Source organism: Pholcus phalangioides, unplaced genomic scaffold (assembly GCF_987345545.1).
Source record: "Pholcus phalangioides strain wild (caught in Gottingen) unplaced genomic scaffold, Ppha-v1.0 ptg000042l_1, whole genome shotgun sequence".
NCBI classification, from domain to species: Eukaryota; Metazoa; Arthropoda; class Arachnida; order Araneae; family Pholcidae; genus Pholcus; species Pholcus phalangioides.
In genome coordinates, this window is record NW_028301628.1 from 9,192,160 (window position 1) to 9,209,051 (window position 16,892).

General features: G+C 35.4%; 1 protein-coding gene across 1 annotated transcript; it reads left to right on the forward strand.

The window, feature by feature from the left end:
- On the forward strand, nt 1-16,325 carry RpS27A (ribosomal protein S27A). The gene is made up of 5 exons (XM_089254669.1): nt 1-86; nt 2,817-2,889; nt 4,491-4,545; nt 7,825-8,042; nt 16,116-16,325. Exons 2-5 carry the CDS (start codon nt 2,842-2,844, stop codon nt 16,263-16,265), a joined length of 471 nt encoding a protein of 156 aa, XP_089110795.1. The 5' UTR covers nt 1-86; nt 2,817-2,841; the 3' UTR covers nt 16,266-16,325.
- The last annotated feature ends 567 nt before the right edge of the window (nt 16,326-16,892 follow it).

Genomic DNA, 16,892 nt, shown 5'->3' on the forward strand with positions numbered 1-16,892 from the left:
AGAACAACTCTGCAGCCGTATAGATGCGTTTCTCCGTGTCGTCCGTGGTGGTGCCGTGCCGTCGTTGGTCCTAATTGCGATGAAAAGTATGGCTGTTTCATTGTTTCTAATTAATTTATTGCCTTTAATTTTCATGATTATGCAGACATAAATTCATAAAAACACTTCTCTTGCATTTAATTATAGTGGAAATCGGGGCAATAACGCGCTGTAAATGTTTATATCCCACGTGCAAGCACTTCGGCCATTTTTAACTTCCAACGTGGCTGGCTATGGCTTTTAGGCCTACCCCCTCCTTTTTTATAATGTTCATTTCTATTTTATGCATTTCTCATATGTGGTGAAGTTGGCGTGAATTTTTTAATACGGATATTATCAATACTATCGTTCGATATTCGTTCAGTGATTCTTTAATATGGAGTGCTTATGCTTTGAGGCCCTAATTATGCATGGGGCAATCAGGGCAATGATATAAGCTTCACTCGAGCCCAGGTAAGTTAATTATAACAATGTGATTAACATCCGTGCCCCGAACGCAAGGTAACTTGGGTCACAATAGGAAGCCTATTATGAGGTTTTCATTTTTTGAAAACCTTTTTATCAAAAATACATCATCATCCTAGATCTGATTCCGGATAGAGATTGAGAATGGAGCAACGTGCTAAAAATGAACGGGGGGGGGGGGTGGTGTTATAAGTTAAAACAAGATTCAGAATAACAAACTCTAATTCAATTGACATTCTGCTGGGAAGTCTTGGGAATGGCTACAGTATAATCTTTTTTGTGGATAGATTTTTGTGGGAGATTTCTTTGATGCGAAAGATGGGACTGGTGAAGAATGAATCCAGATCTCCTTGGCGACTTTTTTAGCGTCAAATAGGTCAAAGACGGTAACTGACTGCAGATGCCGAAACAAAACAATCTGCATGAAAAAAAAAGTGTAAAGTAACAATGATATTTTATAAATAGATACGGCAACATATATATTGGCTTGAAGGTTGTCTGTAGTAATGAATGTTCAGTTTCGCCATGGGGAAGGGGTAATCCCCTAGGACAAAATCGTAGTACAATAAAAATCACTAATTCAAGTTCATTAAATACAGCATCTCATTGGTACTGGAATCTAGGAGGCTTAGGTCACTCCACCTCCCAAAGCAACTTTCCGAGATCACATTTAATAATTCATGAATATTCAATGTAATCCCAACCTGTATATTATATGTAATCCCCCCCCCCCCCACACAAGAAGTTGTGTATATATACATACTTGTGGGGAATATATCCCCCTAGACCTCCCCATCCCAATTTTCTATGTTTTGTTGTAGGTGCTCGTATACATTCTTGCTGACAAGTTACGCGAGCTCGACCATGCACTATATAAGTTAAGCTGGATAACAACCCGGCATAAAACCTTTACTCTCTCGTTGAAATCATAAATCGATTAGGGCATAAGTCACTGGGTATCCAGACTTTAAAATATGTAATGAACTAAAATTATATTTATGAGACTAAAATTGAAAGGCATGACAGGGCTGAAGTTAAAAAAATGAAAAATATATCAGCAAAAATACAACCTCAAAGTATGCTGTATAGTACAGATAATGGAACAGGTGCTGTATATGTATAATCCAGAGATTTGCAATTTTGGGTGATCCCCCTCCCGGCACCAAACATGTCAGACGACCCGACCAAAAGTCGCCAGGGCTGTTAGACACTGCGGATGCCAAAAAAAAAAAAAATTGCCAGCATGGAAAACAATAATAAAAACCCATTAAATATAAAAAATATGTAACATAAGCGAAATATAATAGTATATTTAAACAAACAACTGTCCTACATGTTGTGTAAATAAGTATATTCTAGGTATAAAAAAATTAAAACCCGGCCTTTTTCCGGGTATCCAGATTCCTTAAATAAAATAACGAATATTAAGAAAAATAAATAATAAGGGATACAACCTTAGCGGTCGACGAAAATGTAATCCAGTGCATGTAATCCTAATGCTCAGAACGAAAAAACTAAATGACTGCTCAAACGTTTGAAAAGACGCGTTTAAAACAACTATCGAAAGGTAATCGGGGAATAATCCAAGACAATGACATCATTGCACAAAGGGAAAAAATGCAGTTATCCGTTTGAATCGCCTGCGCTGTAAGCGCCATGGGTAATGGGAGCTTCTAGAAAGAAGCTACTGAGGAACAATCTAGAACAGTAGCAACTCTGCAAAACAAGTGAGAGCGCCGGCGTTGGCACCTTATAGCGCCCTCGGCAATCTGAATTATATTGGATTTGGCGGTCTGGATTATACAGCACCTGTACCAAAATTATAGCTGCTAGTATGTATAAAAATTAATAAAAATAGAAATATATGAAATGTACAACCTGATGAAAAAATTCTGGAACATTCTTGGCGACATATATCATAAGCCATCAAATGTTTGTCGCTGGGGAAAAAATTTCCAACCATTATGCTATAGCAGTTCTGCCTAAGATAATAAAAGTAGGCGGGGGAAAAAAAGAAAATAGAGCTAACCAAAAAGAAAAACGTTAACAGGCTAGAAAAGGAATTGTATCGTAACTTCCGAAAAAGTTCTAGTGGAAGAAAATAGCCTCTAGTTCCCTATCATTCCGCCTGTAACAGTCTTGTTTGAAAATGTCTAATGTTAAACTGTTGTCTTTCGATGAATTCCTCACAGTAATCTTTTTACAAAAATATTTTTGTTCTTGGGCCAGAGTAGTCCTTTTATATCAAGGATCTAGTCAAAATGTGACTAAATGATGTATTTATCATGTATCTAATGTTTATTCTTTTGCAGATAATTGAAGTGGAAAATTTCCAAGATGCAAATTTTTGTGAAGACATTGACGGGAAAGACTATCACTCTTGAGGTAACGCCATTCTTCAATTATATTCTTTGGTATCAACATGATCAAAATCTGATTAAAACATACAGGCTTTCATAAATTCAGAAACTTTAACAAGGAAAAGTGTCACTAACAGAGCTGACGGGTTACCATAGCAACTGAAAAATTAATACGAACATCTAAAAAAATATTTTTCAGATCCAAAAAAATATTTTTCAGATCAATAAATTAGTCTTTTCGAACGAGGAGTAGACCAAGGTCAATTGAGGTCCAGAGCACCAAAGAAAATGTATTGGGTATATATAAAAATATATTTGGGTAAAAAATAGGTTTTGCTGGGCTTAGGATGTGTGCCCTGTACCATTTTAAATTTGTCACTGCCGAGGACAACATAAAATTTTCAGTTTGTATCTACCAGCATGAAGAGGGGTCTGTAAATCTGAAGTTTAAGCCGGGACTTTCATGAATTAAAGATGAAACTTCTATCCCGATAAGTTAAAAACCGGAATTTGTTTTCTTAGCTGTTGGCAATGGCGCTTTAGGTAACAATCAGTCCTACCCATAAGATTTATGGGGGGGGGGGAGAAATAGTATTTCGGATCATTTTACCTTGGTAGACTTGTTTGGCTCTTAGGAAATTTATCTACGCTCAAGTTTTTTCTTGGTGTCTCTCTGGGAGGAAAGACAACTTTTCAGATTTTTGACATCCAAAAGTAATGAATGCTCAGTTTTTTTCTGTTGCTTTTCTTGTTCGAGCGTGGAAGCAAAAAGATTGTGTTTGCTCTAATTTTTTCAGATTTGCCAAGCCCTACTCTAATATTTTGCGAACATCTTTACATGAGTGTTTGAGTTCATATCTCGTGAGATGATTGAATTTATATATCCTCTACCTTTGTTAAAATAGTGTATACAGAATTGGACTTGTGTACGATAGAAGACTAGTGATGATGTCGCATGTCTTGCAAGATCTCTTAGACACGTGAGACTAGGCGTTTATTTGATGTATGACAGATTTGATTTAAGTAATTGGCTTGCAGTATCTTTTTGGAAATGAAACTAATTTATATCGCATCTATGTTATTATTGATGCGATGCCATTTCACTTTTATTTCATCACTAAGATCTTGTAGGCATGCATTAATCGCAGATCTCTTTCCATGCAGCAAACACATGACCCTCATTTCCCTGAATTATAATCAATTGAAGATAAATAGGTTGTCATGAAGGCTTGTACAGAGGCGACCTTCTGGGGATGACTGAACGTTTTTAATATTGGCTTTGAATACAAATAAAGGAATAAAATTGTAAGGAAAGGAGGGGGGAAGAAGAATTAAGGGAAAAAAAACACTAAAGTTACCAGCGAGATCGAAACCATTAACCTTTGTGCTGAGAGTTTTGTTTTCTACCAGCTGGGCTAATGTTTAACAAAATAGTTTTCATACATCATTAAACAAAATTGTACATTTGGTCATCTTATGCACTTCCGGAAGTATTTTTGCATGTAGGGTAATTCTCTGTAGATATTGCATCGTATTAATTTTTTTTTTTTGTTAAAACTATATATTTTTTAAAATTGTTGTAAAATACCCCCTGTGATTTTTAACATTTTTATATTTTTTCTGCAGGTGGAGCCGAGTGATACTATTGTAAATGTTAAGGCTAAAATCCAGGACAAGGAAGGTAGGTATTAACAGTATTTTTAATAGTATAAAAATGAGTTTAACGTACAAAATATGTTGCTGATTTAATTTACCTATCCATAAGTCTTTCCATGTATTGAAATGATGAGCTCTAATCCATTCTCTGACCTTTGGTTTTGTCGTAGCTGTTCCAGCTGGCACAGGCGGTGTTAGTTCTTCCCGCACAAGGCTCGGGTTGTGTGTTCTGTGAGGTTCTCTTTCAGTTCCACAGTTCGTCCTTGTTGTTGGGAAGCAAGTTGGAATTGACAAAACCTTTCAGATGAATTTAGTGCTTCTGATCACTTATTACAATTAATATTAATTTTAAAATTAAGATAGGGATGGGACTTTTTCACATGTAAGACTTCAACCTAATTATTTCTGAACACTTATTCAGTTGTTGAGCTTGTTTATTTGTACATAGCATTAGAAATGTTATTGTTTTGTCCGGTTTTTGTTTCTTGCCTATTAAGTTTTATAGAAGTTGTGTGTGTGCATATGCTTGGAACAGTCATTTGTGTGTAAACCATTAATTGTACTTCTTGAAATTGTGCTCAATGATGTTATGACTGGTGTTACCATTTGATGCGAAATGCAGATGAATCCATTGTTACGAATGTGATCTGAGAGCATTATATTTGCTATTGAAACCTATCTTTATATCCACAGATTGTTTCAAATTTAGTTTCTTCCCTCGAACAATAACTCACTTGGAACAACCTCCTATAAAATATTGATAAGTATTTCTAACTTTATTTGATCCACCATCTATCGTATTTCACCACAGCGTGATCCTTTATGGGCCTCAGCCAAACAATATTGAATAAAAAATTAATTACATGCGAATACAGGCATCCCTTGACTTTTTATTAATTTTACAAAATAATCGTATAGTTGATGAATACCATAGGAATAGGGAGTTTCACTCTTTTAAAGAGCAGAATTTTAAACTCTGCAGCCAAATTTTATGGATGATTATTCAGACCTATAAATAAATTTTGTTGGTTTACATTATATTGATATGAATTTAATACACCCAGTGGCCAAAAAATTGAGAACAAAATGGCAGCTCTTAATTCCCTCAGATTAGAAGGCGGCGTTTCAGACCCTTTTAACTCTCTAATGCCCAGCTAGAAGACCTGGGAGGTTCGTGAAAATACCAAGTTTTTTGTGTTCGAAGTGGACTCGTCCAAATTTCGGCCACTTTCCCTCTTCCCACCTTTCTGAGTTTCTATTCATGGTACCCTTTGCATTGACGTTCACCTTTTCATTGCAATGGATTTTCGGAGATAATTTGTCTACTGAAAACACCCCTTCCCTCACAGTATTATCTCTTTGTAAAATGCATTGAGCACCCTAAGGGACATTCTAGTACATGAGCTTTTAAAATCCCATTGATAGGGTGTTGCAGATGTCTTTTCCGTTCCCGCCTCTGACAAGAGCTTTCATCTTCTTTCCCATTGGTGACAAAAGCCCACTAAAACATACCCATACCCCCTATCTGGGCCGACTTGAGGCGGTTACAGGCATTAACCTACTCGGCCGATCTGGGCGCTATAGAGTTAACAGACTTTTCAACCTCGTCCCACAAATGCTCAATCAGGTGATTGAGGGGTGCCATTGAAGCAACTGAAACTCTGAATCATGTTCCTCAAACCAACCCGAGATAATTCTAGTCTCGGGGGAGGGTGCATTCTGTTACAAATAGCCATAAACGGGTGCAGGTGGTTGGCAATGATATGAAGGTATACGCTGGCATTGGTGGATGTTTTTCTCAATGGAAATAAGGGGCTAAGAGTATATTGGGAAAATTTCCCTTAGGCCGGTATTACACTATAAAAGTTTGATAAGTCCTATCATAAAACTTGAAAAATACAGCCAATAAGGTCAGCGGTTACATTTTCTAGAATGTAACAAATAACCTTATTGGTTAGAGTTTTCAAGTTTTATAAAAGGGATTTTATCAAACTTTTATAGTGTAATACCGGCTTTAGACTGATGCCACTCTGAATAGTTGTCGTATGGCATGTTGAATCCATCGCTTCGTGTTGCTTGCGCCAGATACGAATGTTGCTATCAACGTCATGGAGAAGAAATCTTGACCAGGTAAACTTCTACTCATCTAGTTTCTAGGTGTTTTTTGGCCCACAAGTCATTTTCGTTGGTCTTGCAGCGAAATCAAAAGGACTTTTTTTTGGTTTCCGGCTATTAAAAGGCCAACGCCTGAATTTTCATGTGTAAGTCAGAGCTTGGTAAATCCCAGACCCCATGTGATTATTGCAATTAAGGAAATGGGTATTGGTGCCTAAAATTTTGATGTGATTACTTCAACCTGCTCGGGTCCCCAAAGCAGAATGTCCTGCGTTAACACTGATCATCTTGCAACATACGTCACAGATTTCAGCACAATCTGGGAGAATTTTGAAAAATGCAGAAAACACTGGATTTTTACTACTACTAAACAGTACTGACGTGAAATTTGTTTCTACTGGATTTTTATTGCAGGACATTTCCAGTCATCAGTGCTCATTTCAGAACAAAAAACTTGTCTCTTAAAATAGTTGGTTAGCGCCTTGATTTGTCACACCCTGGCACAAATATTGTGTTGAAGATCCACTGCTGTCTACAGATAATTCTCTTCTTAAGCTTGAGAATCCTGAATATCTCTAAATGGGATACTTTGTTTTTCAATATTAAAATTCAGGTGATAAATGCATTAGAATCTAATGAAAATAGGCCACCTACTTTCTTGACAGTTTGGTGGCCCAATTTCATCATTTTAATGTTTTACTTTTCTAAAAGATATTTCTAGATTGGTGAACAGCTTTAAAAATCTATTTAGAATCGAATGCACTTTACAAATTGCCATGCTGATTTTAAGTTATTTGACACTTAAAATTTTTTAGGAAGGAATATGCTTGGCTCCTAAAATTCACCTGGCCTCTAGATTTTAATTTGTCAAGCACTGATTTAGAATCTCCTTCGAACTAGTAAACATGCATGAAATGAACAAGGTTACACGTGATTCATTCCTCTTGGTTTTGGTAACAGTTCGTAAAGAATAAAGACTTGAATGTCTAAAACATAAGAAATTGCAATGTTTTATTCTGTGCTCAGTGATGAGAAATGTGGAATTGCCGTTTGATTTATTCTCATGAGAATAATCTTTTTTGGCTGCGTTGTATATCTGAGAGCATTTGATCAATTTTTAAAGTCTGATATCTTGGCTCATTACTTTAACATTTGTGTGACTGGTTTTTTTATATTTTTTGGTTTACAGGCATTCCTCCAGACCAGCAGCGTCTAATCTTTGCTGGGAAGCAGCTCGAAGAAGGAAGAACACTTTCTGATTACAATATCCAGAAAGAATCGACCTTGCATTTGGTTCTTCGGTTGAGGGGTGGAGCTAAGAAGCGCAAGAAGAAGAATTACACAACTCCAAAAAAGAACAAGCACAAGAAGAAGAAGATCAAGTTGGCGGTGCTAAAATTCTATAAAGTAAGCCGTTTGATCTATTTTGTTTAAAATACTAATTATTAAAATGACACGAATTTTGCAAATTTGATTCTAGTCCAGTGTTGGTATACGCTGGAACTGAACGAGCACTTTCACTTCAATTTTGTATAACTTTTTTTACTCTGTGATGAAAATTGGAATTGCCATTTGATGATGATGAAAATATAAAAAATGGCTGCTAATGTTTCTGAGAGTATTGATTGGATTCATATTTTCCACTGATCTCTGCACATAAAAATTCTCAGGAAAATGAGTTGTCATCGTAGTTGGTGTTCTTGATTTGTGAGCTACCTGAATTAGACAAAATCAATTTCTTGAATCTCACTCTTCAAGTTCCCATAGGTGAAATGCTGCCCTTGGTGTGTTTTTTTTTTTTTTTTTAAATATTTTTAAAAGCTTGCTTTGAAGTTTTTATTGTCTTGGAGGATTTGTCTGGTAGAACTTAATCTATAGTCAATATGGAAATATTACTATATGTAGTGCAACAATTTTATATATATAAATTTTTTAACCTGTAAATCGATAGCTTAGTTTAAGAAAAAAGAACCCTGTTAAAGTTTACAAATTTGGCAAATGTGAAGGTGCAGTGTGAAACATCGACTCATCTGGAAGGTCAATTTTGCCTGTCTGGTGGCACCGCCATTTGGAACTGTGAAATGGAGTTCTCTAATCTTTTTCTCAACTTCTGTCGTACCTATAAAAAAAATGTCATGAGAGGAGTCAGATTGTTCAATTTTTCTCCTTAATGCGAGGACTCTTATTTATAGGTCAATCTTTGATTAGCAAGTATCTCTTCTTGTGAATAATTAAATAGTTCTGTGTATTAATCTTACGTCCTGTAAATTGTTTCATTCTCTATTTATTTCAAGGACGTGCGAGGCATTATCCAGAACAGTAAATTGATTTTTATGGTGTATGCAATGAAAAGTGGGATGGGTGAAAAGAATTGGATAACTATAATGGGGTTTCAAGATATACAAATGTTATTCTAATCTCTATAATGGATGTATTGAGTTAATAGAATATATATATTTTTTTCTTGTTACGGCTGGGATGCTTCTTATGGGAAGTTTAGAAAATTGGAATTTATGTGGCCTTTTTTATCAACTACAGAAAGTTGACAAATCTACTCTATAAAGCTTGTACTCTGTGATGAAAATTGGAATTGCCATTTGATGCATTGATGAAAATAAAAAAATGGCTGTTTTGAATTGCTGAGAGAGTTGAAGATTTTCTAGGATTAGAATTTTCAGAACTGATGAATTTTATTTTATAAACTATTTTTCTCAGATTTCAGTGTATTCGATGTACTGATTGATGCACGGTTTGCATCTCATGGCTGGGTACCTTCTGTAAGAAGTTTTGAAAACTGTAGTCTTTTTTATAGACTTTTAACAGAAAGTTGTGTTTAATTCCATCTTATACAACACTTCTACTCCTTGATGAAAATTGGAATTGCCGTTTGATATATTGATGAAAATATCTAACATGGCTGTGTAAATTTCTGAGAGTATTTGATATAATTGGACGGCTTGGAAATTGGGGGTGGGGGGTATTTAGGCACAAGCCCCAAATTCTTTGGGGAGACACTTCTGGGGACAACTTGTGTTAAAAGGTATACTGTAATGAAATTAAATTTTATATTGTCTTCAGATTTTAATTCAGAAATCGCATATAGCAGAAAGTTTTTTGATTTTACCTTTCTTAACACTGGTATTCTGTGATAAAAATTGGAATTGCCGTTTGATGTATTGATGAAAATATCAATAAATGGGTTGCGAAATGTCCAAAAATATCGGTTTCCTGAGAGTTTGATGTAATATTTTTGTTCTTATGTCTGGAATGTCTTCTGTAGAAAGTTCAGAAATCTGAATATTTTTTTACTTTTTATCAACAGACAATTGCCGAAATTTTTACAGTGCTTTTGTACTGTAATTTTTTTTTGCAGTGCTTGTATTCTGTGGGCAAAGAAATTGGCTTGCAGTTTGAGAATACAGAAAATAGCATGTCTATTTGATGCGAAGCACTGTTCTTTTGGCTGAGGTGTTTATTTTGTGGGGTATTCCAAAATGAAAAGTCCCTTCATTGAAGGCAGAAAGTTGGTCTACCCGTTGCAACATTTGTATCCCATGATAAAAATTGTAATTGCCATTTGTATGTTATTTAATTACCATAATTTCCTGTTATGCCTTCAAAATATCAGAAATGGCTGTTGAATTTCTGAGAGTATATGTTTAATGTGCGGAATTGATAGTATTTTCCATCCTTACACATATGCTGGGGGGAGGGGCTTCCCTTTGTGAAAAGATTCGTAAACCGGATCTTTAACAGCAGAAAATCATGAAATTTATATCTTTTGCAATGCTTTGTACTCTGTGATGAAAATTGGAATTGCCGTTTGATGTATTGATGAAAATAGATTAATGGCTGTAGATTTCTGAGAGTATTTCATTTTCGAAACAGTGAGGAAAATATTTAAAAAAAAAAAAATCAAAGATGTTTTCTTTTTGTTGCAGCCATGGTTTTATTTATCTTAATGTATCAACATTTGTTTAGAATTAGTTGTAAGGTTTTTTTTTGTTTCCTTAATCTGGTCAGCTCACCAACATAATTCAGTTAATCTGCCAATTCAAAACAATTATTGCACATATTTCCAGTTTTTTTTTTTTTTGCTTTTGCTGATGATGAGTTATATATCTGAATATGCTGTTGAGTCCTAGAGGCTGTTTCTGAGGCAGAATGCTTTTTATTAAACCATGGTTGGCATTGTTCAGTCAAAATTTAATATGCAGTAGGGGTGAAATGGTGAAAGTTTTAAGGTTGGTATGAAAAATTTATCTAGCCAATTTTGAGAATTATATCGCTGGAGAGTTGATTTATAATTCATATGATCCTTGCAGGACTGATCGGGGAAGGGTTTGATATTGTGGTGTTTCCAAGTTGTGGGAATCTATGTGAGGTAATTGTATAAAGGAAACTTATTCTGCGGGGATATTATGCTGAATTATGCTCTGAAAGAAAGGTAATCTGGTCACTGCCAGGACTCTAGCCCGGGTCCTCTTGCAAACCAGGAGAGCATGTTACCATCTACCCATTGGACTCGACCCTGCCTTCCTTATTTCAAGCACTGTGGTTTGAGGCACTGATAGCCTCTACTCTGAAAAAAACTCAACACCATCCCACCTAGGAGCGGGGCTGGAATTAGATATGGTGGAACTGCTCAGGCAACAAAATTTAAGGGTGCCAGTTTCGGGTGAAATAAAGAATACCATTATAAAATTACCAAATTTTAAAGTGAGGGGGGGCAGTGGTAAAATTTCTTTTTATGGTTGTGTGCTGAAGTGTCATACATATAGTGCATGAAATAAGGAAAGTAGGGGGGGGGGTCTCACACACGGCTACGGAGAGGTGTGTAGCATGCTTGCCCAGTTTGCAAGAGGGCCTAGGTCGAGTCTTGGCGGAGACCAGGTGACTTTTCTTTAGAGTTCACCTTTGCATGATATCCAGAAAATATCGGTTTCCTTGATTTTACATGGTCTTTTTCAGTCTAAATGGATATAAGTTTCTTTTTAAACTAAATACTTCAGGTTTAAAGTGATTATGAATCTAATATTCTTGTTTTTTGCCAATGATGACTTGAAGTCTGAACATGCTGTTGATAGTTCTAGAGGCTGTTTCTGAGGCAGAATGAATCTAATTATTTGGCAATGGTCAATGAATGTATATTTAGGTCAAGTGATGTTTTTGAAGCTTAAATCCTATAAAATGTTTTCATCTGTACAGTGAATGCCCATAAAATTCGTGAAACTTTAAGAAGAGATGACATTCGTATTGGGCTTAAGGGGATAAACTAATTAGAATAAACTAGTTTTGGGTGCATCATTTTTTTGTGATCAAATGATATTGTAACAGTATTTTGCTGATGATGAGCAAACTTCTGAATGTGCTGTTGAGAGTTCTAGAGGCTGTTTCTGAGGCAAGGTACTCTTAATTTAACCAGAGCTTCAGAAATCCCAGGTCACAATGGGGTGACTAGAAAATCTAGTCATCTAAAATTTTCTTACATATAAAATGAGGCTAAAGATATAATTTTAAGATCCGGTGATGTCTATTCCCACAGTAAACTGCGCTTGTTGTATCAAAAAAAAAAAACCATCAAGGCCAGAAAAAAGTTTAGAGGAAATCTCTTTTTTTAAAAGAATTTAAAAAAAGAAAAAATCATTTAAAAAAAATCAAGCATTTTTATAAATTGACTTTTGTGTTTCAAAGAAATCAGCAGATTTCTAATTTTTCTCCAGATTTGTCACGCCTTGTATTAAACCATGGTTGGCATTGTTCATACTCTAGATTTATATGTATGTGGGTCAAATATTAGTTTTAAGATTGATATGGCAGTTTAAAATGTAATTAACCTGGTAAGAATTATATCGTCAGTAGAGAGTTTGACCAAATGGCAAGTCACTATAACATAGGACTGAAGAGGTAGGGTTTGATATTGTTAGTGTCCAAGTGATGGGATCTCTGTGTAAGCTAAATGAGACTGTTTCCTTTCTTTAAATGAAATACTGTGGTTTGAAATATTTACATATCTGTATCCCCGTGTTTTGCCAATGATGACTTCAACTCTGAACATGCTGTCTGTTGAGTATTAGAGGCTGTTTCTGAGGCAGAATGAATTTAATTTTTTAAATGTATCCAAGTAAAATTTGCAAGTACAGTGGCCAAAATAATTTTATATTTATGAGTAGGTCAAATAGCAATATTTTTTTAAAGTTTTTAATCTTATAAAATGGGTTGCTATCTGTACAGTGAATGCCATAGAATTCGTCAGATTTTTACCAGACTGGAAGTGATGTCGTTTATATTGGGCTCAAGGAGATTGAAAAGTAATCGGTATGTATAGATTTGTGATCAAATGATACAGATCTCCAGTATTTTGCTGATGATGAGCATATGTCTGAATGTGCTGTTGAGGTCTAGAGGCTGTTTCTGAGGCAAAATGCTTTTGAACATGGATCGACGAAATTGATAAATATTAGAATCATTAAAAGAATTTCCCCTGAGTGAAGCGATTGACAGTTGAAATTTACATTTATTAAATAGACATTGAAAGTAATTGTTTTCCTCGACCAATTGTATTTGAGTTTTATTTGCCATTTAGTGCTAAGAGATGTAAGCTGAGCGTATTCTTTTTAGTCCTGTATAACTCGTTCTGTCACAGTTGCAATCATCAGCTTTGCGATTGAGCAAATAAACATTTTTTAAATGTATCCAAGTAAAATTTGCAAGTACAATTTTTTTACTTTGCTCTTATTTATGGTGAAATGATGAGCTCTAATCCATTCTCTGACTTCTGGTTTTGCCTCAGCTGTTCCAGCTGGCACAGGCGGTGTTAGTTCTTTCGGCTCAAGGTTCGAGTTAAGTGTTCTGTGAGGTTCTCTTGCAGTTCCGTAGTTCGGCCTTGATGTTCGGAAGCAAGTTGGAATTGGCAGAACCATTCAGATGAACTTAGTGCTTCTGATCGCTTAGGATTAGTTTCAAACAAGCTTTTACTTTAAACTATATTTTCTGTGAATACTTCATACTTTTCGTGTTAGGGCAATGCAGTTGAAATTTTTTGGCACTCTGTGTAAGTAGCAAGCATTTTCCAGAAAGTCATGTTGCGACAGGCTTTTGTTTGAGTTTCACTACTAAACCACACATGTACCTAGTCCATATTCCTATATTTGTTCGTCCAGAACTTTTTTTCTAAAGAATTGGTACATGTTGGAGCGTGCGTGTCAGTGTTGTGAACCTAATGTGAAGTTTGTTTCTGTGCAATGTTTGTTATAGTGCTGCTATCTACCACATTTTTAAACTACGAGTGAAGTGTAATGTTTGATTTCTACCGTTGTAGACCTGTTGCTCTCTGTGGCAAGACTTCGTGGAGCGAATGCAAGCTGATCTCCCCATTACAAAGTTGGGATTTGAGTTTCACTGCTTTGTCAGCAGTCGTAAACCTATAATTCTTGCCGCTTGTGCCAGTGAAATGTGTAAGAATAAACTTCACACATATTTGCACCAATAACACAAATCAATTGTTCATTAAATAATGGCAATGAATGCATCGTTTGTTTCTATTTTCTGTGTTAGAGAAATTACAATATGAATATTGTTAGTATCTGCCTGTCAAGTCATGCTTAAAGCTTGTTTGTCTTTTTTTTTTTTTTTTTGTGAATGATTTGAATTTAGAGAAATATTTTTGATTGGATTTTGTGTTTAATCCAATCAACTCGCGTAACTTGACTTTCACGTCTTTTTATAACTAGGCCTTTAATTTTGTTGCCAATTTAAGTTTAATTTTGTTGATGTCACGCACCATTTCACGTGCGTGACAACTCGTAGACAACCTTATCAACTTGTAGAACATGTTCGCACGTGTTCTACAAGTTGATAAGGTAAAATCTGAGTGCACTATAGGGTATTAATTGGATTTGTTTCAGGTGAATAACTCCAATACTAATTTATAAAAATGGTATTTTGAAATGTGCATGGTTTTTAAGAAATTTCGGTAGATATACTTGAACGCTGACTGCTTAAAACCTATGTGATATATATGCTCAGTGATGTAATGACTGGTGTTACCGTCTGATGCAAAATGCAAATGAACACCATAGCGAGAGTTCGTTCTGAGAGCCGAAACACATTTTGTGATTGAAATTAACTGAAGTACAGAGAGACATTTATGGGTAGTGTTTTTAAAAACAAAAGTGAAAACTGTATGATGATAAGTCTGCCTATATTTCATTTGGTCCTGGGGAAATTCCTATTTTTAATAGGGACTAGTGCAAATATATACTGAAATCGTCTACAATGATAACCTATCTAAAACATTTTTTTTTCCAGCTCCTTTGTACTTGCATCACAGCACCCAAGTCCCAAAAAATGTTTATCTCCCTAATTATGACTAATTGTGAAAAATTCTTATTTTCGGGAGGAAAAATTCGCTATTATTTTACCAAAAATGTTGAGTTTGCTTTTTTTTATATCTCAAATTGCATCAAGTATGTGTGAATTGTTGACATTGTCATTAAATTTTTTCATTTTTCGGCAGCACTTCTCAAATTGAAAAATGATTGGCCACTAGTCTGATCTTTTTCTCTCCCCTTTCCCAGAAAAATGGGACAAATATTTTTCCTTGTTTTTGAGGCTTTTTGATCCTTTTCATTTTGGTACACATGTTGACGTAAGATCTGAAGATTTAAAAATCAGTTACCACACACAATTTAGTAAACAAGCATAGGACGTTTTAGCCCATCAATATAGATCTTTTGGTTGTCATGGTGGCTTCCATGGAAGTAGAGACAATTTGTTAAACAGCCAGTCAATTTTGCACAATATCAATTTTTTTTTTTTTTGCAAAGGAAAAAATCCTTGCAATTTTACTTTTATCAGTGAAAAAATCCTCAGTTATTTTCAAAAAATCTTGTTTGCGCAGATCCAACTTCTATACAAAAATAGACTTCCCTAATTCTCACTGCCCAAAGTTGGCAGCCATGTTATATTTTCCCCCATCATTAATTGATCGTGCTACCTCCATTTGATAGGCCTCGCCTCTGCATATGGCCACTCCATGGAATGCAAAGTTATACTATTGAAAGTTCTGCCTTTGTGAATTTTGAATGTATTGTTGAATTTCAGGATAATCTTATTTCCTACAACGATAATTATTCAATCATTACATTTCACTCATAGTTAGAAAAACTGGTGGCAGATGGCAGCATTACACAAATTGCACATCAGGTTTCTCTACACTCACATTCCCGCATGTACCAGTTCGTTAGAGGTTCCACAGAATATGGAGGAGGTGCATGTGTGGTGTAGTAGGATAATATTGAAGCATTTGTTTTTGGTCTTGATTGTACATTTTCAGAGCTGACTGACTTATCTTTTGTTGTATGCCTGAGATTGCCATTTTCCACGTTAATTTTTTTATAGCTTGCGAGTGATTTTACATTTAAGCTTTTTGTGCCTAGTTGTTAATTACCCGCTATTTGTTTTCTTTAATTTTTGCAGGTGGATGAGAATGGCAAAATCACACGTCTGAGACGAGAGTGTCCAAATGAAGAATGTGGTGCTGGTGTTTTCATGGCGTCACATTTTGATAGACAGTATTGTGGGAAGTGCTGCCTGACATATGTTTATAACAAACCTGATGATAAGTAGGGGGATGTATTGTGTATGTGGGTGGAGATGAAGAAATAAAGAGAAAAGGATTCGTTTTCATATTGATGTTTTGATCAATCTTTCGGCTTGTAACTTTTACTTTTGTTTGGGCTTATGAATCATAGGAGTATTTTAGTCTTTGATATCCCAAACTAAGGCTGACATTACACTATAAAAGTTTTAGAAAAGGTCATTTATAAAATTTCTATCAAAATTCAACCAATAAGGTTATCGGTTACGTATTTGAGCAAATGCAACCGCTAACTTTATTGGTTGCATTTTTCGTTTTATAAATGAACTTTTGCAGTGTAATCTCAGCCTTCTGCATTTCTGGATCAGTGCCAGAGTACACAAGACACATGGTTTATAAGCACATGGTGGGTGATACTCCTGAGCTCGAAAGTACATTTTCCAATATGGACAGGTTACAATGGTGTGAGGGCCGTATTCACACAGACATGGTTTAAACTGTAGTCACAATTTTTGGATAAGAAATCAACATGGATTGGTTGGAGTTTTTATCTCTCATCAAAAAATTGGGACTATAGTTCAAACCATGTCGGTGAATACGGCTCTAAGTCGATCAATAATCCTCATTTTGAGAAAAAGGGTACTAGAATTGTCATG